The sequence below is a fragment of the Puma concolor genome, chromosome D4 (assembly GCF_028749965.1).
Source record: "Puma concolor isolate L17-30 chromosome D4, mPumCon1.1.hap2, whole genome shotgun sequence".
NCBI classification, from domain to species: domain Eukaryota; kingdom Metazoa; phylum Chordata; class Mammalia; order Carnivora; family Felidae; genus Puma; species Puma concolor.
Genome location: NC_141679.1, coordinates 75,466,197 through 75,488,945, shown reverse-complemented (window position 1 = coordinate 75,488,945; position 22,749 = coordinate 75,466,197). Strand labels below are relative to the sequence as shown.

Sequence of the window (22,749 nt, the reverse complement as noted above, 5' to 3'; positions counted from 1 at the left end):
AATCAACTTGGAACTAATCAGAGAAGAGAGAAGTCAATGTCCTCTTTTCGTGAGCAGTCACCTTTATGACCTCACACTCTTTGCTTAGACAACTGGTCTACTCAGGCAAGGTATGCACTTTCCTTTCACAGATGGTTGTGTGGTAGAGGCAAGAACCCCAAACAGTGATTTTGAGGAACTAAACCATCATCCTAGCTCCTCCTCTGTCCTAATCCCTGGATGACCTAAAGAAATGCCTTTCACTTTCCAGAACTTTGGTTTTTCCGGCTGTGCAAGAAAAATGAGCTCCTATGAAGCTCAAAACTGCAGAGGGCTTGGCAGCATTTTGCACAGCAGTGATGCAAACACGATTTCTATTTCCCAGTCTGCAAGCCACACCACACATCTCCCGGGCCTTCACTTTCACTTCCAGAAGCGGCACACTCCCCAGACTGGCATGGCTGGAAGGTCTCCAGCGCTGGGAACAGCTATATTTTAATTCGCCCCACCCACTGTCTTGATGGATTCTTTTTCTCCTCCTCCAGGGACTTTCCTCACTTCCTTCTGTAAACGAAGGAAGAAGCACATGAGCACACTGTATATAAATATGCTTGGGAAAGCTTTCTTCTTCTTCTTCTTCTTCTTCTTCTTCTTCTTCTTCTTCTTCTTTTTTCTTAAACCAGATTTGGTTTCTGTTGTAGGCGGTGCATTCCCTAGCCAGGCGGGGCCCAGTGTGTTGTGGAAGGGGGAGGGGAGAGGCCAGGGGGTGGAGTAGGCAGTGATTAATGCACCCACTGTGAGAGCCTGTCTTCTATTTAATGGGGGGTCTCTCTGCCCAGGGGGAGTCAGAGCTGTCTCCAGGACCAGCGGGAGCATGGCAGAGAATCTGGGGCTGGGCTTCAGGGAAACAGCCAGCGTGGAAATGCTGCCGGAGGAAGGCAGCTGCACCCCCAAGGCCAGAGCCAGGTTAGCAGCCAAGAGCAGAGCACGCTGGGCTCTCACTTGCTGCCTGCTGTCACTCCCCATCCTGGCAGGACTCACCACCTACCTGCTTGTGGGCCAGCTCCGGGCCAGAGGAGACACCTGTGTGTTCCAGGTAAGCAGTCTCTCCCCTGAGCCCTGAGCCAGAGGCGCACTGACCTGCTGCAGGCACCTGGCAGCCGCTGCAGCTGTGGACAGACTCCTTTGACCCACCAAGCTCCCTGCTTCCCCATGCTAAGGGAACACCATGGGAAGGGCAGAGAGGTCCAATCTGGTGTTTATCCTCAATGATTCCAGGAGATGAATTGTCCTCTTTATGTTTATATGGGAACAACCTCCAATAACATGGTTTTAGATAATTACAATCATAGTGTACTATGACTATTTGGGAATATTCCTTTTCTTAAAAAAAACAAAAAAAAAAACCTCCTTAAATTATATAACTAACATATGTCATTGAAGAAAGTTAGAAAACACAGATAAGGAAAAGATAATAATTATCATTACCCATAACCACATCGAAGTGACCACTATTGATATTTTGGGGTATAGAATTCTGTATTTTGTAACAAGATGAGATTATTTTGAGTCTCCAAATATGTTATGATTTTATTTATTGTTAGTAAATTCACAGCAGTATGATGATATAGATGATTGCATTATGTTCCTGTATATGATATGTCTGTGCTATAATCTAACCAACCCCTTTTCTTGGGTTTAGAAATATTCTTTTTCAATGCTCCAGAAAGAATCTCTTGCCTTGTTGTCTATCTCTCACACCTTGCTGGGGGCTCAGGGTAGAGGAGCTTAGTCAAAAATGAATGTAAGATGTAGGGAGAACATTGGTGCCAAGTGGGGTGGGTACAGGTCTCAAGGGGAAACTTACAACTCTGGACTAGGAACATCAAAAACCTTAAAGACCAAAGGAAATGTCATTCAAATAATACCTTTTTATAAAAAAAAAAAAAAAATACTCCTGCGAATCTGTCATGACTGATTTCATTTCAGTCAAAGGTATTATATGCCAGAGGAGAAAACAGGCTTTTTAATTGATTTAACTGGAAGTCTGTCTTCTAAGCAATGCTGGCTGGCTTCACAGCAGGAACACCAGGAGAGACCAAGCCATGGCTAATATGTAACTCTCACCACCCCCTCAGAGTCAGCAAACAGATCTTGATTCAGGCAGCAGGGTCCACAGCCACATGTCATCATTCAGAAAACATAGAAATACGCAGATAACCTGGAAATGGTGTTCATGTTAGAGAAGAAATTCAAGGCATGGGAAGTCAGGCTGTGACCCCTAAGCCACCTAACCCCCTAAGCTTCCTATGGAGCCAAACCAGAGCATCTCGTCAGTGTTCTGGGATTCTGTCCTTCCTTAGCCAGAAAGAGACAGTTGTCCTGGAATGAGACAGTTGTTCTGGAATGAGGCATTGAGAGACCTCCAAAAACCTGAACTCTCCTGGGATCTGTAAGGAAACAGTGCCTCTGCCTAAAATGATGTCTTGAGATCCCCTATTTCGGCAGATGCCAAAGAACACTTTTGTTGACCTAGAAGACCATCGGGCTCTGGAAGCACCTTGGGGTTAGCAACCGTGGGAAGCCGGTCACCAGCCCTTGGTGGCGGAATGCCACGGTCCACAGGGCTGGTAACTTGCTCCATCAGGAAGAGAGCTTGAGATACGAGCTGTCACTACACAGGGAAGCCCACGAGAGAAGGCATGAGTGCCTGCCCTATCATAGGTACTCAAGAAAGAAAAGGCTAATATTGCATTCTGTGATGCTTAAACCAATCTCCCTGGAGAGCAGACATGCAGAGACGGTTAGCGCTGTGGTTTGGCCAGGCTATCCAACTTCTTGGTGCGTCAGAAGAAGAGAAAGGGAAACAGGGGTGAGGCTGGGGCACATGTAGCAATCAGAGTCTTGAAAAGAAACACCCGGCCCATTCAAACAAGAGAGTTTAAAGAAGAATGCTTAAAGGGTTTGGAAAGGTTCAAAGAAGAGTCTCGTTGCCGAAATGCAGAAGAGCTGGAAGCATAGTGAGGTTAGCAACAGCGGGAGGCTGGTCATCACCTCTTGGCCTGAAAGAGCAAAGGGAGGGAGCAGTTTTAGGGGGACCCAGGGAGAATGAAAACATAGGAGAGGGCTGGCTGGAGGCGCTGAGGGCTAAGTGGAGCCTGCCTGCTTGCCAGACAGCAGGGAGGGAACAGGAAAAAGGGCAGGAGAACTGGTCACTCTCTGCTCCCTGCTTCTCATCCCACTGGCCAGATTGGAAATCAGGCTCAAAAGAGCCAGGAAGCAAGAGCGCCCAGAAGACAGCCTCCCAGGACACAGGGCAGGTCCAAGAAGGGCAAAGAGTGGATCCTACTGGGTTAATGGAGAATAACCAGTTCAGAAAACATGGAAAATAGGATTCAGGAGGGAAAACTAGGTCACCAGGGAGAGCTTGAGTGGGCAGAACTATGTCATGGCTCGTAGACGTCTGAGTTTGAATTCCAGCTCACCCACCTCTGGCTGGGTAAGAACAGGAATGTGGTTTCGTTTCTTTGAACTTGTTTCCTTTTCTACCAAAAGAGGATTCACATGTCAACCCTCTGGCAGCACTGCTAAGATGAGTGCGGGAATGTAGGGAGACCCACACACCGTTACTGTGATTGCCATCCTCACACTATGCCAGACACCCAGCTGCTACTAGCAACTGGTGTAGGAAATAGCAACAAAGACAGTTACCAAAACTGGTAAAATATACGTATTTTAAACTGGACTCTCCCTTCAGGGGTTATGTAAGGAAAGCTTCAAGGTGACAAAATCCTTACCCCAGGTAGGTTTGCAGAGCAGAGATCAAAATCAGATTTGAAAAGATTTATAACCACCTGTAGGGGAAGTGTCCATAAATATGGCATCAGTTGTATACATCCTGGCACCTCCATGCAGGGAAAATCTGCAGTGGCCACTGTTTTTAAAAAAAATGAAACATCTCAGGGCACCTGGCTGACTCAGTCGGTTGAGCCTCTGACTCAGGCCATGGTCTCAAGGTTCGTGGGTTCGAGCCCCGTGTCGGGCTCTGTATTGACAACCCAAAGCCTGGAGCCTGCTTTGGATTCTGGATCTCCCTCTCTCTCTGCCCCTCCCGCCCCCCTCAAAAATAAATACACATTAAAAAAAATTAAAAAAACAAAATGAGACATCTCTAGATGTAAGGATGGAGAATTTCTCCAAGATATATCATTAATTGGGAGGAAAAAAAAGGTACCTAATGGTACATAGAATGGGGGACGTTCATTTTCAGGAAATATATGTATTCATATCTATGAATGTTTTTATAAATGTATAGAACCTCTCAGGAAAAGGACAAGAGATTGGTAGCTCTGCCCACATCTAGCTTGGGGAACTGGGTGGTGGGGCAAGAGAGAAGCATTTTTAAACTTATACCCTTTTTGTACAAAATGTATATGTTACATGTAAAACAAAACCCAGAGAGATAGTAAAATGTTTTAGGGTCGTTAGACTCCTGGAAGATGCCAGGTATCTGGGAAAAACTCAATTTAAATTCTTGCCTAGATACTTCTTAGCCATGTTACCTAACCTCCCTGGGCCTCAGGCTCTTTATGTGTGACATGGGATACTTAGAAATAAAGTATTTAAGGTGTCTGGCAGGAGGTGGGAGATTAGCAATTGGTAGCAATTATTATTATTATGACCAGGGAACTTCCTGTTCATGGAAATTACATCAGACAGGACAACTTCTCCTCCCGCTCTGGAATCACCAGGCCAGAGAGTGGGTTTTGACCCTGGAGGAACTTTCTTGTTCTCTGACGTTTTGTGAGCTATCTCCCTGCCTCCTCCACCCTGGCCTTGCACCCACAACCCACACTCCAATCCGTTCTTTGTCAGCTGCCCTGGACCACAGCCCAGGCTTTCTTGGGGCCCTTAGTGGCCTCGATTGCCCTCAGTCTGGGTCTGTGAGCCCCCATGCTGGCCCACAGGGGCCCTGAGACCAGGCCTCCATCTTCCCCAGCCACTGCTCTGGCACATACAGGGTCTGTACTCCAGGCATGGCAGAATGTACCATGCTGGCTCAGCCCCAGCCCGGCGCCCGGTGGGCACACAGAACTGTGCGAAAAATTGTCAGGGATGTCATTAGCAGCATTGCTTCTTTGGACTGAACCCCGGCCCTATCTCTGTCCTTCCCCTCCAGGTCCTCTTCTGGAATCCCCACACACTCTCCCTACTTTCTTCTTGCTTCCTTACAACCTCCCTTCCACCCCTTTCTGAAAACCCCTGCAAGACTCCTAGCCTTTGTTCCCTGCTCGTCTCTCCCCGCCCCCCCACGCCTGCCCCTGAGACACACCCCAGCCCTGGTCTCCATCCAGACCCACAGGACCCCACAGTGATGCCGACTGAGGCCTCAGAGTTGCACAGGTTTGAGGGAATGCCATGGCTCCACCACATTACATCTGTGACCCTCTAATAACTGATCATGTACCAAACACCATTCTAAGCTTCTTCAAACCTAAGGCTCTGAGAAGAGTAAATGAGATCATGCCTATCAAGCCCTTAGCCTGGGGTCTGGCATGTATCCATGTATGATACATTTGCTATTATTACTAGATGCATCATCTCAGTTAGTCCTTGAAACCACACAACAAGGAAAGAAAGTGCTACTGTTATCTCCATTTTAGAGACGATGAAACTGAGGCCTAGAAAATCTAAGCCACGTGACCATTGGGATTCAGATTCACCATATACGTTCCTTCTAAGCACTACGCTCTTCTGCCTGTGGTGTAAACGCAGCAAATCATTCACTTCGTGGCATGGTCAGGAGGATTTGACAAGGATTCCCTAAAAAGTACCTGTCACAGGGGCGCCTGGGTGGCGCAGTCGGTTAAGCGTCCGACTTCAGCCAGGTCACGATCTCGCGTTCCGTGAGTTCGAGCCCCGCGTCGGGCTCTGGGCTGATGGCTCAGAGCCTGGAGCCTGTTTCCGATTCTGTGTCTCCCTCTCTCTCTGCCCCTCGCCCGTTCATGCTCTGTCTCTCTCTGTCCCAAAAATAAATAAACGTTGAAAAAAAAAATTAAAAAAAAAAAAAAAGTACCTGTCACATAGTAAATGCTCAATAAATGCCAATCCCCTCCTTCCTCTGGGGGCTTCTAGCTGTACCTGGCACACAGAAGGCACTCACAAAGGGTTAGCTGGGTAGAGAGAGAGGAAAGGATGCACAAGGTCCCCAGCCTCCCTAAGTCATCCACTCCCTGTCTATAATGTGGGGAGGCAAACACGCTTGTTTTATAGCTCTGAAGTGAGAATTCAGCAAGAGGATGTTGGGAAGCTATTGCCTGATGTTCAACAGACACAATGCCCCTGCTCTCTCCACCTTGAGGGTGAGCCTTCTGTCTCACTCGGGCTGCTTCCTCGTTGGAAATGAGGGCAGTAATGACAATCCCTTTTCAGTGTTGTCTAGAGAAAACAAACAGATGGTTGAGATAAAAGTGCTTTGGAAATTGCAACACACAGAGCATTCAGTGGCCCTGCCTCTCCTGTGGCCTCAGCAAGTCCTGGCAAACCTGGAAGAGAAGCCCAACTCACGCCCAAGGTCAGGCTGTCGGTGTCAGGCAGAGAGACCACAGAAAAGGAGGGGGAACCAGCCACGGTGCGAACCCCAAATAGACACAGCAGCCCCGGAACTGGTGACTCCAGGATCCATTTGTTGACCTGTTGAAATAAACACACACATCACTCCGTGCCCAGCACTGTGAGCTCCTGTGTCCACACCTGACAGACCACACACTGTCCAGCTGTAACAGGTCATCTCCAAGCCGGGTCTCCTTAATGAGGCCCAGCCACCCATGGCAGTAACAAGCGTGGGTTTTGAAACATGGGGGAAGTACATTCCTTTCCCTCAAGCCCTTTGCACAGGAAGAGGCAGAAGTCCAGAAGACAGTTGTAGATGGAGGAGAGGAAGCCTCTTCTGCTGGGAGAAGGAGGAGGCCTTCCAGAGGTCCTAAAGGGTTCAAATCTGCCACTGGTCGTAAAGAGACACAAGGCTAGCTTCTGTGTATCACTGAAGCGATAAAACCAAAAGGAAGTTATGCAGAACCAATAAGATGTACCACAAACTTTAACTGAGCCCAAAGAAAGAAGGAAGATGAATTGGATATCCACTTTATGTGTGTGGTCTTTCTTAGGCATCACGATGCTTCTGGGAGGAAAGAATTATTGCCTGCCTTCATGGATGGGGACACTGGGTCTCACTGAGGTTAGGTGACATACCAAAATCAGACCGCTAGGAAACACTAGAGCTGAGATTTCCACATTTGCTTGGCTGCACACACCACATTCTTAGCTGTGAGCCACTCTGAATGTTGTGTGTAAAGCCCTGACCAGTGTGCCTTGGAGGATAATGAATTGAAATAGCCTTGGAATGAAACACTCTCCAGGTTGGATTTATTCCCGTGCAAGTACAGAGAGAAACAAAAGCAAAAGACAAGGAGACAACTGTCTGTATACTTCTCCTAGAAGTCCTGGGAGGATGCTATGGGTCATAGAACGTTTATGTGTTTTTGCAATTGAGGCATTTATGACGGCAAGCAATGGATATCTCTTCCTGTTTATGAGTATACAAGACAGTCAGTATGGGACATAGGAGAAAGGCTAAATGGGTCATTAGTTAAAACACACTCAAGGGATTTTTCTGGGGAAATACCAGTAAGAGAGTCTCAAAGACCATCTATCTTCAGGTTTGATTGTCCATGGTGTATACTCAGCTAATGTTTAGGGGGCTCCTGATACATGCCAGGGTCTGCACTTGGTCTACAAGTTCAGATCCCAGACCCTCCATTTACTCTTTGACGTTTGGCTTACAAAGGCTATAAAAAGGTAATGCCGGGGCACCTGGGTGGCTCAGTCAGTTCAGTGTCTGACTTTGGCTCAGGTCATGATCTCATGGTCCATGAGTTCAAGCCCCGCGTCAGGCTCTGTGCTGACAGCTCAGAACCTGGAGCCTGCTTCAGATTCTGTGTCTCCCTCTCTCTCTGACCCTCCCCCATTCATGCTCTGTCTCTCTCTGTCTCAAAAATAAAAATAAACATTAAAAAATTAAAAAAAAAAAAAAAAAGATAATGCCCTGGGGTGCCTGGGTGGCTCAGTCGGTTGAGCATCCAACTTCAGCCCAGGTCATGATCTTACAGTTTGTGAGTTCGAGCTCTGCATTGGGCTCTGCACTGACAGCTCAGAGCCTGGAGCTTGCTTCAGATTCTGTGTCTCCCTCTCTCTCTGCCCCTCCCCTACTTGCACTCTATCTCTCCCTCAAAAATAAATAAACATTTTTAAAAAATCTTTTAAGAAAGGTAATGCCCTTCTTTGAGAATAACTGGAGCAGTAGACAAGAAACACACATAAACACCAATATAGGACCTCACACCCCAGAGCACCCAACTAGATAGTAGTCTTCCTCCATCCTTCTTTCTTCCCTGGTTGGAGTATTAGAGTAATTCCAAATATGCTTATAGCAATGGGTCATGGTTATTTTGTGTCAGGCATTCAGCATACAAAGAAAAAAAAAGTGAGAGAAAGAAAATCAAATGAGGAGGAAAATCCCCTGACCTATAGGAACTAAGGGGTTAAAAGTGCCAGCTTGCTTTGCTTGGGCTCATAAATGCTGGTGGCCACAGGAACCCCACATTCCACTAATACGAATCCCCATGGGCAGACACATTTGCCTTTTCTGCCTCTGACTCCTGGCCAAAACTCACAACCATCAACAAACATTTCTGGAGCCGTGACTGCTGCCAGCAGAGCCTGGGATGAAAACCTTTGGAGGCTCCAGTACTAAAAGATGATGGCCATCCAACTCTTGAATTGTTTTTTATTTAAACAAAAACTCAAAACGTGGCATGTGTTCTAAAATAAAAAAGGTCTCTTTCTTAGTTTTTTGGATTGCAAAACTCAGGCTAAAGTCACTGAAGCTAAACCTTGCTTCATCTCTTGGCTCTATTTTCTTCCTATCTTTCTGACATCTGAGCAACAGCATATTTTGCCCTTTGGATAATCCAGCGGAAGTGCCAGGCACTGTCTGAGGCACCAGGAATCTGGTGGTAAGCGAGAGATAGATGGAGCGAGTCATTGCCCACAGGCAGCTTGAATTGCTCTAGAGAGCAAAAAGCAATTAGCACACAAATAACAATATCACTTCAGGAAGTGATAAATGCTTAGGAAGAGAAAGCAATGGGGTCTTGGTTCTCAGCCAGTGGTTTGAGAAGGCATTTATGAGAGAATAAATCACATTTCCCAGGGATGCTCTTGGACTCTGTGACTATTCAGATTTGGAAGATAATGCTGCACCCCTCAGGAGCTAATGTCTCCTTGGTGCCCCCAGAGTAACCCAGAAGCAATGGAGATGAATCGGGCCGGAGGACACTTGGGAATTGTATTGGCCTGGTGTTGTCAGCGGCCATCCTGAGATCTGGCATGGAACCAGCTCAGATGCACAAACCTTTTCCCAAATAAGCTACTAGTTCTTTGTCTCAAATCTTCTCTTCATTCATTCCTGCTTCCCATCACAAAAAGCTTTCTCCCATGATAGAGTCACTCTTAAGAGAAGCAGCAACGGAAGGCTTTAGGTGCTGTTCTTGGAAAGAGAGTCCCAGCTGATGTTCTTGGGGACTCTTGGACTGTTGAGGTCTTCAACATCTGCCAACCAGCACTGTCACAGGCTCCAGATGTATAGCGGATTCCAGGCCACTGAAACCCATACACGTCCAACCATATATGAGAATAAACATGTGCCTAGGTTATAGAAATCCAGCAGAGCCCATAAGGAAATGTGTTCACATCACAGATACAGACTAATGGCAGCGAGACTCTGAGCCAAAAGGAATGTTCCAATCTCTTGGCGGAGCGTCTGCTTAGACAAAAATAGGCAGATGTTCAAGGAGATTTCTCAGCAGAGAACTAAATGAAGCAGAAGACCAGCCAGGGCAGTATCATTTTGTACACAAGAGGATACGACCGCACTCTCCCCAGTTCTCTTTGAGTTCACCTTCAGTTTTCTGCCTCGTCAGAGACGGATTCTTTACCAGCTCTGACAACAGCAAATAAGGAAACAGGCTACAGAATGAGCTCCTTTCTAGGCTGCTTCTCTGCTCCCCCACCCTAGCCCATCGAAGTTATTATGTTGGACAAGTAGTCACATCAATTGGGTTTAGGTCTTCCAAAGCCACTCTACTCACACCCCTATGCTAAATGTATATAATGGGTTCATTTGGCAGCAAAACTCCTTGTAGTTTCCCAGCTGCTCCCATGCTCTGCTGGGCCTCCTTACTCTCCCACAAGCTGTTGGCCTCTTCTGGAATAGCAATTACTTTTTATCACCTAGCTAATACCTGTGGGACCTGTAAGACTCATTTCAGAGGTAATTTCCCCTGATTCCCCCACTCCTGGGCCAGGTTCCTGTTTTCTGAACTCTGTGCTTCCCCTAGTCTCACAGTGCACAGAACTGCTGGTACTTATCCATCCACCTCACCAGAGAGGGAGCTTGTCCGGAAGTGGGAAGGTACAATTGCCTAGGGCTAGGGATTCTGGAATTGATTGGCCTGGTTTAAAATCCTATGTCTCCACTTTCCAGATGTGGGACGTTGAACAAGTTACTTAAGCCCCATTTTCAAATAAGGACATGAATAACATCTACCTTAGGAGACTTTGCAAAGCGGAAGGAGATAATGTGTGTGAAGGGCTAAGCATAGGTCAGTGCCACTAGTCACTCAACAGATGGTGGCTACACTTACTGCATTTCTCAGGCCCTTTGAGTCATTCACTGTGGTTGCCTCTCATGGCTGGAGCACAGAGGACTTGGAGAGGAGTAAAGAGCAGGTAACAAGAATGGGGTGGTCAACTGGAACCTTGAATGCCAAGATAAGCATTTGCGCCTATGTCTTAAAGACCATGGGGAGCCACTGAAGATGTATGAACAGAATTGTGTCTCAATACAGTGATGCTTTAGAAAGAGCACTCTGAGAGCAAGCAAGGAGGTGATTTCAAGAAGAGGAGAACCAAGATGCAAAAGGACCAGCTAAGAGGCTCACGGGAGAATCCAGGAGAACAGCATGCTAAGGCCTGGAAGGGAGGCATAAATGAGAAAAGCTTCAAAATAGAAGTGGCAGCTTGGGTTTACAGAAGAAGAAAGCAGTGAGTTTCAAGCCTGGTAATAGGGGAAGCAGTCATGGTGCCATTAACAGAATTAGGAAGCAGACAATGGAGAAACAATAGATTCAGTCATTCAAAGACAGGATCTCTGTCCTCAAGAAGCCTTCCAGGGGACGTTAGATAGTATGGCTTAGGAATAAAAAGAGCCTGGAAGTCTGGGCTCTAATGAGGTCACTGTTATCACAGACCTGCTCAAAGACCTGTTCAGCAATGACACAGCTACACCCACATGACCACATACACATGTGCAAATAGCACCATGCCACGGACACATGTAGACACACAAAACACATCTGTTCCTACCCTCCCCCACTGCTGGAGCTGTCTTCTGTTACACCCACATGGACGCACAATTCTTCATTCACAAGTACAATCTCACACACGCACAGATTCTAAGACGTAAAACTGGTTACATGAAGCTCTCTGTCTGTGGGGACTATGTAGCTACAAAAACCCAATCAGAAGACTCTGAGGTGAGTCAATACCATATCAGAAAAGGTTTTCTGGAAACTAAAATGTAAGGACTAAGCCAAGGACTTAGTTTGTTTTGCTCCTGAGCTTTACGTTCACACACATGAGTGGTGATTCCTTCATTTTCCATGTGTTCTTTGCCCTGACTCCTGCATTTTCTGTTTTGATCCTCATCTCAAACCTGAGAGTTATCTGAGGCTAGGGATGTTATTATTCCCATTTTACAAATGAGGACACCAGAGCTCAGAGAGGAAAGATCATATTGTTTGAGATCATATTGTTAATCAGTGTTGACAGCAGGATTCAAATTCGGGTCTGTCTGCCTCCAAAGCAGTTACTCTTTCACTCCCATGTGGTATCTGAAATGGCTGGCAAACTATGATTGCAAGGATGCAAATTTCTTCATGTATTGCATGGAAAAGGGGGGCTTATGGGAAGGATAATAGAGCCCTTATTTCTTTTTCTAGATCATTTTTAAAATTAGTTCCAATTTGGGGGGCGCCTGTGTGGTTCAGTTGGTTAAGCGTCCAATGCTTGATTTCAGCTCAGGTCATGATCTCACAGTTCATGATTTCAAGCCCCATATCGGCCTTGCTTGACAGTAAGGAGCCTGCTTGGGATTCTCCTTCTCTCCCTCTCTCTCTACCTTTAGCCCACTCATTCTCTCTCTTTCTCTCTCTCTCTCAAAATAAAAAAAATAAGCTTTAAAAATTTTAAAAATAGTTCTAGTTTTTAAATCGTGGTGGAAAAAGAAAATAAAACAAGTGCCACCATTTGTTCAAATGATATAAGCCAAGACAGATGTCACAGTGTCCTAGAATGGAACAGGGAAAGCTCTCAGGACATAACTTCAAAGTTGAGCTTCCAACACAAGCGTAGGAGAAAGAAGGTCCTCAGACTGCTAGAGGACGAAAGGGAGGTGTTGGGCACAAGATTCCCCTCAATCAAGTATTCTCGTTGCTGCATCCCTTATTCCAGAGTGCCCAGGCTAGGTGGCAGCAGCATCTCAACCATGCCCTTGCATGGGGTTGGGAGACAAAAGGATTACAGGTGGTCTGAATCATATCTTTCTTTCCCAATAGACTCCAAAAGGGCGAGAGTTTGGACCTTCACATCAGCGAGCTTGTAAGTGTGTTCATATCTGATGCCTTTTCTTGTGGGGAACGGGGCATTATCTAGTAGTTTTGGTATGTAGGAGGTTCAGAGGGATGCAAACCTAGAGGAGAAGTGAGGTTCCTCCCCGGTCATTAAAAAGACAAAATGGTGCTGGGGCCAAGTCCATGGCCTTTGGAGTTGATGGCCTCTGCCTCAGTTTACTCATCTGTAAGAATGGTTAAAATGGTAGCTACCTTGTTGGGTTGGTGTGGATTAAATCAGTAAATTCCTACAAAAGCATTAGAACAATGTCCCACCTGCTCCCTATCCCATTTGTTAGGCCATCGATCAATGGATATGGTTAAAGGGGACCTTGCATAAGGTCAGCTTGCTCCCCCTAAAGCAGTAGCAGGGAGGGAAGGGCAATGTGAGTTTACTGAACATAGACCATGTGTCAGGAATCATGCTGAGCACTCTCCATTTGTGATAGGAATTGATGAGCCCATCTTAGAAGTGAGAGAAACAGAGTGTTGGACAGGTTAGAAAATTGCCCAAAGTTATGAGCCAAGCTTCATTTGTGTTCGAGACTCTTTGTCCTGAGGCCTCTCTGTCCCTGGAGAAACAAAAACAATCTACAGTGGGCCAAGCTGAGGGAGAGGAATTTTTCTCTCTGGTGGCAGGCACCATGCAACTCCAAAATACTGTCTTCCCTCCAGCCACCCTCTGACAAAGCATCTTTCTCCTTTCCTTACAGATACATCTCCCGGAGCTGGTGGGGATAAGCCAAGGGCACACCTGACAGGTATTTTTCTCCCTGGTGTGTTTTCCAGGAGACCATGCATGGAACATGGGCCCAAGATTTCTTTCAGAGAATTTGCCAAAAGTCATTCTAGGAGCTTCCAACCCAACACCACACACCTTGGTAACAGACCTCTCTCAGTTGAGGGGTTTCAGATGTCTTCCTCCCTTAAGAGGTCCAAAGGCCCATGACCCTTGGGCATTTTCTTCCAGATTCTATCAGCCCTCTTCCCTTCTGTTCTGTCTCTCTCTTTCATTCACATCCTCAGTCATTCAGAAATGGCTTCCCTCAGAGATTCACCTAATTTTGAATCTGGTCGAAGATGAAAGATCCCCTGAGTTGTTCAACTTATCTAGTCCATCTGTACCCTATTCAGGATGAAGTGATTGGACATTTACATTCAAGGTAGACATTTCCAAAGAATTTTTGTTGATGTGAAGAGATTAAGAGCATCCTCATGATATCGCCAATATCAGTTTCCCAAGCCTAGTGTCGAAATTGCTGGCATCTGATGCCTGCCGTTGCATATACCTCAAAGATTCCAGAGAAAAGAGCAAGACCATGCACAAATATGTGTTAAAACCCCATTGAAAAATTAGAGATACTCTCTAATTTTATAGGTCAGGACATACTCTCCTGACCTATAAGAAAATTTGCAACCCACAGGGGGATATCCCTGTGGCCCAAGACATGTATCTTACTGTTTGACCAAGAGGAAAGTGTTTGTGGTGTGTTCTAAGTGAGGGGTAGGACCAGAGAAATACCAAGTCACCAATTACTTACCACTTGCCTTTAAGAATGACAGATTGAACAAACTGAGCAGGATTTTCCTAAGAGCAGAGTGTGGACATATCACCCCTCTTCCTACTGAATGGGGGACCTGGGGTGGGGGGGGGGGGGGAGAGGTAACTAGGTTCTACTGAGCTCCTAATGTGTACCAGGCACTGTGGTAGGCATTTTACATCCATGATCTCATTTAATCTTCATTTCAGCCCAATGAGGGGGGACACTGAGGCTCTGACAAGTAAAGTCACTTGTCCCAAGTCACATGCATGACTAGGAAGAGCTGAGATTCGAGTTTGACTCTCAGACCTGCACTGTCTCCATCACAACGTACTTCCTCCCCTAACTCCCACTTGCTGCAAAGTTGACATAGCTAATTGCATACCACTTTAACAAAACTTGCTTTGTCTACAGACTAAACGATTTTTGTCTCTGCATCGCCTGAGAGGATTTATTTAATCTGTTGCATCATCCACATTGGGAATGGAGATGATCAGAAGCAAGTAATAAAAATGCCTTTCACAGAGTTTGCACAGATGTAACAGAGCTCTCCAGGGGCCATTTAGTGCAGGGGCCAGAGAGATCACATGTGTCCTGAACATGTGTCACTGTGCAAAATAAACCATAGGCCAGTCAGCATCAGAAAAGGGGATTTAGAAACATCCAGGAACCAAGTTTCTAGTCAGCCACCAGGTGTGAAGGTTGCTAATTATTTCCTTAATCATAACCTATCCCTAAGCTGTGGCAGATAGCACATATTGGTGATTGCCAAGGACTTCCAAAGAAGTCATAGGAAATTAAATTCTGTCTTTATTTTCCTAAAAAGTATTCATTTTACTGCAGATTATTTTTATTTGAAATCAATGACTTTGTCCTAACTCATTTTTTTCCTGCTCTACCCATACTTCATAAAAGCTTTCATTATTTATGTCCAAGTATATCATGTATACTTGTAAATAATGCAAACATAAGACCATGCAAAAATATATAAGATGGAATAAACTTATTTTTTAATCTGCCAAAATGGAAGATACTAATTTATTTGAGGAAAGAAAATAAGTAACTGTTGAGTACTTGCCATATCCAGCCATCAGGAGAAAAACGTCCATGTCTCTTTTGTTCACTTGATCTTCCAAACATGGCAATGAAGGGGCTTTATCTCCAGTTCACAGACAGAAAGTCAAGACTCAGAGAGAAGGGACCTACATCACTGATGAATAACTTCACATGCCATAGAGCCAGAACTGGAACTGACCTCCGTGGCCCAAAGTCCCAGCCCCTTCCACTCCACCAGTCGATTATGCTGGCTTATATTTTGGCCCTGTTGGTGTCAGAGAAGCATTTCCAAATGTCCTGGATCTCTCCTTCCAATATGTGCCTTCCATGTTGATTTTTTACTAAACACTGCCTGTGTTTCATGTAACCTTGGACCATGTCATTGCAGGGGAGCTATACGGAACATCTGACTCTCTGAAATACCCTCTCTGTCAGACAGTATGTCTGAAACAAAAGGCTAATCAATGCGAAAGCAGTTTAGAGCATATTGCTAAAAACTAGGTATTTTATACACACTGTTCTTTTTTATCCTTTCCATGGGTGTTTTTTGTCCTTTTTTTTTTTTCTTTTTCTTTTTTCTTTTTTTTCTTTTTAAGGAAAGAGATGTCAAGTGAAAAACCAATCCTTAGTAAGGAGAGAGTTTGTGCCAAAAGATATTGCAGGATGGGAGAAGGGAGAGGGAAAATCAGTTGCAATAGGGAGAATGCTCTGCCCATAAGGCCTGCAAGTGTCTCAGGGGTTAAGCTAAAAGGGGTTTTCTTTTACAGAAAGGAGTAAACAAAGGTAGAACCAACCAGGTGTAAGGAAGTGGGATGAAGGTTGGCGTGTGTCATGTTTTACCCTGAGGGCAGCCTATTCTCAGGAGAGACTGTATGCTGGCCCAGGCTGAGTGCAGGGCCAAAGCTCAGGGGCCTGGAGGAAGGAGAGAAGCTTAACCAAAGTTTGGTTAACAAGCAGTATATTCCAATGGATCAGTGGGGACAAAACAGTTCAGCTAATCATTTGTGAGGCAGAGAGTGAGGATTTGGAGGATCTGGAGCCTGGTCTTATCAGAGATACGTAAAGGGGACAACCCACCAGTTTTATCTAAGCCATTTGGAGAAGTGGTTCTTTGCAAGGAGGCTGTTTTCCAAAACACAAAAGAGTGAGATTTCTTAACCTTCACTGTTTTCCAGGATCGCAGGGCTCAGGTAAAGTTCTACATTATCAGGAAAGAAAATTTGGGTGCAGAGAGGCAAAGTAATGTGTCCCTAAGATGCTCCTCTCTGAACAAAAGTATGTCCACTTACATCTCCACCACTCGTTCCTCCTCAAGGAGCTTGTTAGTCATTGGTTTTATTCAATCACTACACTCTGTAAATAATAGGAGGCTCTTTTTGGCGAAGTCCACAAGTTCTGACACAAGCAAATTAAACCTCTTTTGTCTCTGCAGTTGTGAGACAAACTCCCACACAGCCCTTGAAAAATCAGTTCCCGGCTCTGCATTGGGAACATGAACTTGGCTTGGCCTTCATCAAGAACCGGATGAACTATACAAATAAATTCCTGGTGATCCCAGAGTCTGGAGACTACTTTGTTTACTCCCAGGTCACATTCCGAGGGACCACATCTGAGTGTGGTGAAATCCGTCAAGGGAGCCGACTGAACAAGCCAGACTCCATCATCGTAGTAATCACCAAGGTAACAGACAGCTACCCAGAGCCGACCCAGCTCCTAATGGGGACCAAGTCAGTGTGTGAAGTAGGCAGCAACTGGTTCCAGCCCATCTACCTAGGGGCCATGTTCTCCCTACAGGAAGGGGACAAGCTGATGGTGAACGTCAGTGACATCTCTTTGGTGGATTACACAAAAGAAGATAAAACTTTCTTTGGAGCCTTCTTACTATAGGGGCAAGGCAGACATCCTTGGGTGAAGGTCCTCTGCCTCCTAGTTCCTAATTTTCCTCCCTTATATGTAATTATAACAAGGGGTTTTTTGGAGCATTCCACAGAAACAGTGTTTTAGCTATGAAATCTGAAGCCCGAAATTTCATACTTTATATGCCTAACTGATAAAAATCTTAACCAGAAAAAGGCAGAATACAACAGACATTTGATCTTGGTTGCTTGGAAAAGTGGTGAGTTTCTAAACATTGGAACACCGATCACCAAATGAATAGAGATCTACTCAGAACATTTCCACTCCTTCATACTACACGTTTGTCCCCAGTGGGTCTGACGATTGTGCAATATGATTATGAAATATTTGCTTCAATTCAGTTCAGGATCCATGAACAAAATCCAAAGCCCTAGAAAACATAAATCCTAGAAGCAAAATCCTTCAACGGTTTCCCCAAATATATACTTTAATGCCTTATCTTAAAAAAAAAAAAATGAAAAAGGTTGGTATTTCTCATGAACGTTCTCAAAAAAAAAAACAAAAAAAAAAACCACACAACTGTTTTCGTGCCATCTATGGCAAATGAGAAAAGCAACCTCTCCTTTTATTATGCACATGGGCATCAAACAAGCAAATATGAGTTCCACATGCATATCAAATACACAACAATAGCATTTATTTAGCACAGTTTTCTTGAGCACCTTTCATGTTCTGGGCACTCCCTTGACCCAGAAGATACTATGAAGAACAAGACAGACTCTATTCAAAACTTGAATGATACCAGTACACAGCTCTTGGTCAAATACCACTCAACGTACTCCAAGGAGTAATCCAAGGCCTGACACTGGTACATAAAGTTTCTGGAGCTCTCCTGACTATGTAAGATATCCAGCTGATTAGGTCACTTGGGAAACTTGAAGACAGATTTCTCACCAACTAGACCAACTATGCAACAAGTGTGATGGACACCAAGAGACAGTAGACTTATTCTCTGGGTCTCAAAATCCCGATCACCAAATCTAGACAAGTTCACTTAGATCTGCTTTGAGGTTTGATTCACAATTTGATAGGTGGAGTGTTATATGGTGTTTTTCTCTTTGAATATTCAAGGGATTTAAATATGGGATTAGCTAATCAGCCCAGCCCAGGCTGGAGCAGGAGGGTGGACATTAAGAAAGTCCCTCCTGCACCACAGTGAGCTCCTACCCTCAAATCTGTAGGATTTCCCTGCACTAATATGCCAAGAGTAGGAGAGACCTTTCTGCTCTCTTAGCCTCAATCAACTTGTCTGTTAAGCAGGCATCTACCAGTTGGTCTCCCATGATCAGATGAGCTCGTGGGTATGAAACACACGAACCGCGATCATTCTGTGAAGTCTGAGTATGACACGGGGAGCCACATCCAGCACCTTGGCTCCTGGAATAAATGCTGCCTATTGTAAGAGACCTCATGAATGGGTATAAAAGCAAACTTGGCACCAAAATCACTCTTACCCTTGTTGCCAGGCAACTACAGAAGCACCAAGGTGTGTGATGGGGTTTCTAAGCAGGATGATTGGTGTAACAGTACTTGATCAATATTGGTCGAGTTATAATTAAATAAACATTGATTTCTGGTTTCTCAGTTGGGAGACTGAGGCTCTAAAGGCTTCAATTTCCCACAACTGCCAGCACAGAACCTAAGGCAGCAGAGGGAAGGGTGTGGTCATCTCCACCTGATTCAAAAGAGACTTCGTAAAGGAAGTGAAGCCTGAACCAGTCTTAAAAGAGAGTGGGCGGGGACAACAGATGGCCTCAGGGAAAGGGCATCTCAGATGGAGGAATTACCCTTTACTTAAAGCAGAAAGGAAAGGTTTCTCAGTAACTACAAAACCAGCTTGATAAGACAAAGCTCCTTCAACCTACTCCTAGAAAAATGTTAGCTGGCAGATTGGGATAATGATATCAATAACTCTAGTCTGGCTCCAGGATCAGAACTCATACCCCATGGAGAAAATAAAATGCCCTGTCTACATTTGCATGAGTGCCCAAGCAATGTGGGGTGCAGGAGAGGATTTGCATGGAAAATTTTTGCATGGATTTGCATGGCCAGAATGGCCAGCTCACCTTCTTCTTCACTAAAAAGAACCCTTGTTACCCAGGCTCTTCAGACCTGCCCACAGTGCCTTAGGGGATCTGGTGGATGTGGAAGTTCATCCAAGAAGTAGAAGTTTCCTACTATTCAAAAAGACTTGACCACTTTGGGTCAAAATCCCTGCCACGTATCTATTTTTGCGCCTGTCATAAGCTTGTTTGTCGAAGAGTGTACCATGCTGATGTTTTCACTGCTCAATTTGTTAAATCCCTGTATTTCGTACCGTTCAGAAAGGCCCAGCCGACCATTTCTAGGCGTGAGAAGGAGGCGAGAGAATGCATAAGAACATGTGATGGTCTCCTGAAAAGGGTAAATGCGATGCATTCAGAGATTTGCGAGGGAAGAAGGAACATGCTTACGTGCTTTAGAAAATAGTTAATTTAGGAGGAAAATGCTTTGCTGGTTCAATGTGTCTCAAAAGGCTGAATTCAAATCAATTCCACATTTACTGAGTGCCTACTCGCCCTGGGGACACAAAGAGAAATTATTTTAGTCCCAGACGTGTTCATTCTAACTGCTCAGCACCTCCATTGTCTTTCATTTATATTGGCAGTATTAGCTAATTAATTAGCTAACTTTAGGCACGTGGATATTTTCTCATTAGGAAAATGGGTGCCATTAGATGAAGGATGATCACTAACAAAATGATTTGCATTTACACTAAGTGTTTGTTTTTTAATAGCTTCTCAAAGAGAGTGTTCTGTTAATAAAAGGGGACACAATGAAGATACCATTTCCTCTGCTAGAATCCATCATTTAGGCCACAAGTGGAGAGAGGTTATCATCTGCCAGGCTTGAGTTTGGCCATTCAACACCTTTGAAAATATTAGAACTTATGGATGAGGCAGAGGTGCTTTGAAAACCCTGTATGCTTCAGAAAATATAGGATCTATGCTCAGAATGCACGGGATCCCTAGCATTTTGACCCTAGCATGGTTTAGATCTATTTAGCAGAACGGCATTGCTTAAGCTACTAAAATTCCTAAGTGTTTTGACTAAGGTACAGTAGGACTTTCACATCCTGAAAAGTGTCTGGTTCAGTTCAATAACAGGGCATACCAGGGCCCTTGGCTCCATTTCAATTTAAGCTACGTCAACCCCAGAGGAAGTTCCACCTCCATGCTCGTCAGTAACCCCTCTGGATTATAAAAGATTAACTAGCTCAGTGTGCACGAGGCGTGTCCTTTGCCAATATTCTCTTGCAGGGTATTTTCCCCAGTCCTTTCCCAATCGTGTTCCCATGATTGCGACACTGGGGATTAATTCTTCAGGACAGGATTGTTTGTTATACTCTGCACCTGGCAAAACACATGCAGTAGTTTCTTGCCTCAAGATGCCTTGCTCTCTTAGGGCTTAGAGTCCTGAAATTGTTTTGCCATGTTTAGCAGAATTTATTTTTTTAAGCGTGTGCCACTATCCTGGATATTAACAGCTATTGCATCATTTTGGCAGCTGATCCTGGGGAGGATTCAGTGGACTGACTGTTAACCCCTGAATCCTTTTGCTCTAATGGTGAAAGAGAGTGTGGATCAGAGCAGTCACATCTCTGTCGTGCCCCACACTGAGAACCATATTTAGAGCTACCCAAGCTCTGAGGTGAATTTGCCCCCCACCCCTTCCATCGCCCCATTTTAAGAAGAAAATATCATACCAACCCAGACAGAAGTTACTTGTTCAGGGTAACACAATGAGTTCATGGCAGATCTAGAGCTAGGTACTGTCTTCCTGAATCATAATTCTGGGCTCATCCAGTTACCCTCTGCTCTTAGCAGATAGTGTTTTAATAACTGGAAGAGAAACTGTTGGAAGACGGGAGAAGTGTTACCAAATAACCATGGGTGAGGTGGGGGGCTTCTTCCACGTCTCCTTAGAGGAAAGAGCTAGGACTAAGAAGTTGCAGTTTACAGGGTCATCATTTCTGGCTGGATACCCAAAGAAACTTCCTACCATAAAAATAGAATGGCCCCAAAGAATGATTTCTCAGGCCCTGGATACATTCAAGCAAGGGGCTTATCTCAAGGGTTTTGTAGAAGCCTTTCCATCATTGCGGTGGGAGGAAGGATGGAACCGAAGGATGGAACCAAAGGATGTCTCAGGTCTTTTCCGAATCTATGATTATGTGGCCATTTGTATTTTTTTTTAACGTGGCCATTTTTAAACTGACTTCTGTGTGTTCTATTGGATCCTTAAGAACCTGGCAAGCCATGTCAAGAGTTCAGAGGCTTCCAGCCTACAACTGGCTGCAATTTCCCACTTGTTCAGAGAGTGCCCAACACCAAGTGACTGTTTGATCTTGACCAATAGAGAATGCCATGGCATTGTAGAGCCAAGGGAATCTTCACAGTTTATCTACTCCAAGTTACATCATTTTAATAATGAAGAAATCCAGGCTCAGGAAGGTGACATAAATGGCCCAATGTCAGACGGTAACTGGTAGCAGTGCTGAGCTAGAAGTCATAGCTCCTGACACCCAGCCCACAGCCTTTTCATTTTATCCATGAATCAGTTGTGTTGTGTTGTGTTTTGTTTTGCTTTGCTTTGTTTTGTTTTGAGCAGTCGTCACTTGACAGTACTCATCTAAATACTGGAGAGTAAGGCAAGAGAGAACATGACAGGCAAGTCCCACTCACCTGTCGCAAGCCTTCAGGAGGAAGGAGAAACACGATGTGGGGCCAATAAAGCACCTGACCTTAAACAAATGACTTTATTCCCAAAGTCATTGAAACATGTAACTTCCCCCACTTTTGTTCCAGGGGTATACAGATTGAACAGATGTAGGTATTTATGTGGTTTTACTGATAAACCCCATGCACTTTCACTGACTTTATGTTTTATGTTAAAACGTCACCATCCCAAGGTAAAGTGCATATTGTATGTTGTTGGACACGTACTTAACTGGTAAGCATCTTGTGTCTCCGGGCACTACTGTGCAAATTCTAATCACTGTGAATGATGTGTTGTATGTGTTAATGTATTTAATAGATGTAACTTAATAAATTGGCATTGAAAGCTGCGGAATCTTTATAATTAGATTAATCCTTTTGTTAACCTGTTCGTTTAATTCTCTTGCTAGATTAAGATCTAAGGATAACCTCTTGAGATCTTTAAAATTCATCTAGTGCTCTGTGTACTTGAATGCAAAATGGCAACTGATTTTTTGCAAGTTATGATGAATCTACAAAAACGGTGAAGTCCCCAAAATGTGCCACTCTGGCCAAATGAGGGGAAGGGAGACAAGGAGGGGATCTACTGAGCTTCTTAGAAGACTCTGTGGTTTAGTGGCATACCCATCAATCCTGACAAAGAGAAAGAGAAGCCAGAGAGACCTATGTTAGTGCTTGACAGAGCTAGAATTTGGACCCAGGACTCTCTGA

At 44.8% G+C, this 22,749-nt stretch overlaps 2 protein-coding genes across 2 annotated transcripts in view; one reads left to right on the top strand and one right to left on the bottom strand.

Annotated features, from left to right (window-relative positions):
* The window catches only part of LOC147575015 (uncharacterized), a 285,037-nt gene that overhangs the window by 181,221 nt on the left and 81,067 nt on the right, over positions 1 to 22,749 (bottom strand). The window lies entirely within an intron of this gene.
* TNFSF15 (TNF superfamily member 15) lies at positions 538 to 22,388 on the top strand. The gene is made up of 4 exons (XM_025914495.2): positions 538 to 1,075; positions 12,714 to 12,756; positions 13,481 to 13,528; positions 16,797 to 22,388. The coding sequence occupies exons 1-4, from the start codon at positions 854 to 856 to the stop codon at positions 17,249 to 17,251; spliced, it is 768 nt and encodes a 255-aa protein (XP_025770280.1). The 5' UTR covers positions 538 to 853; the 3' UTR covers positions 17,252 to 22,388.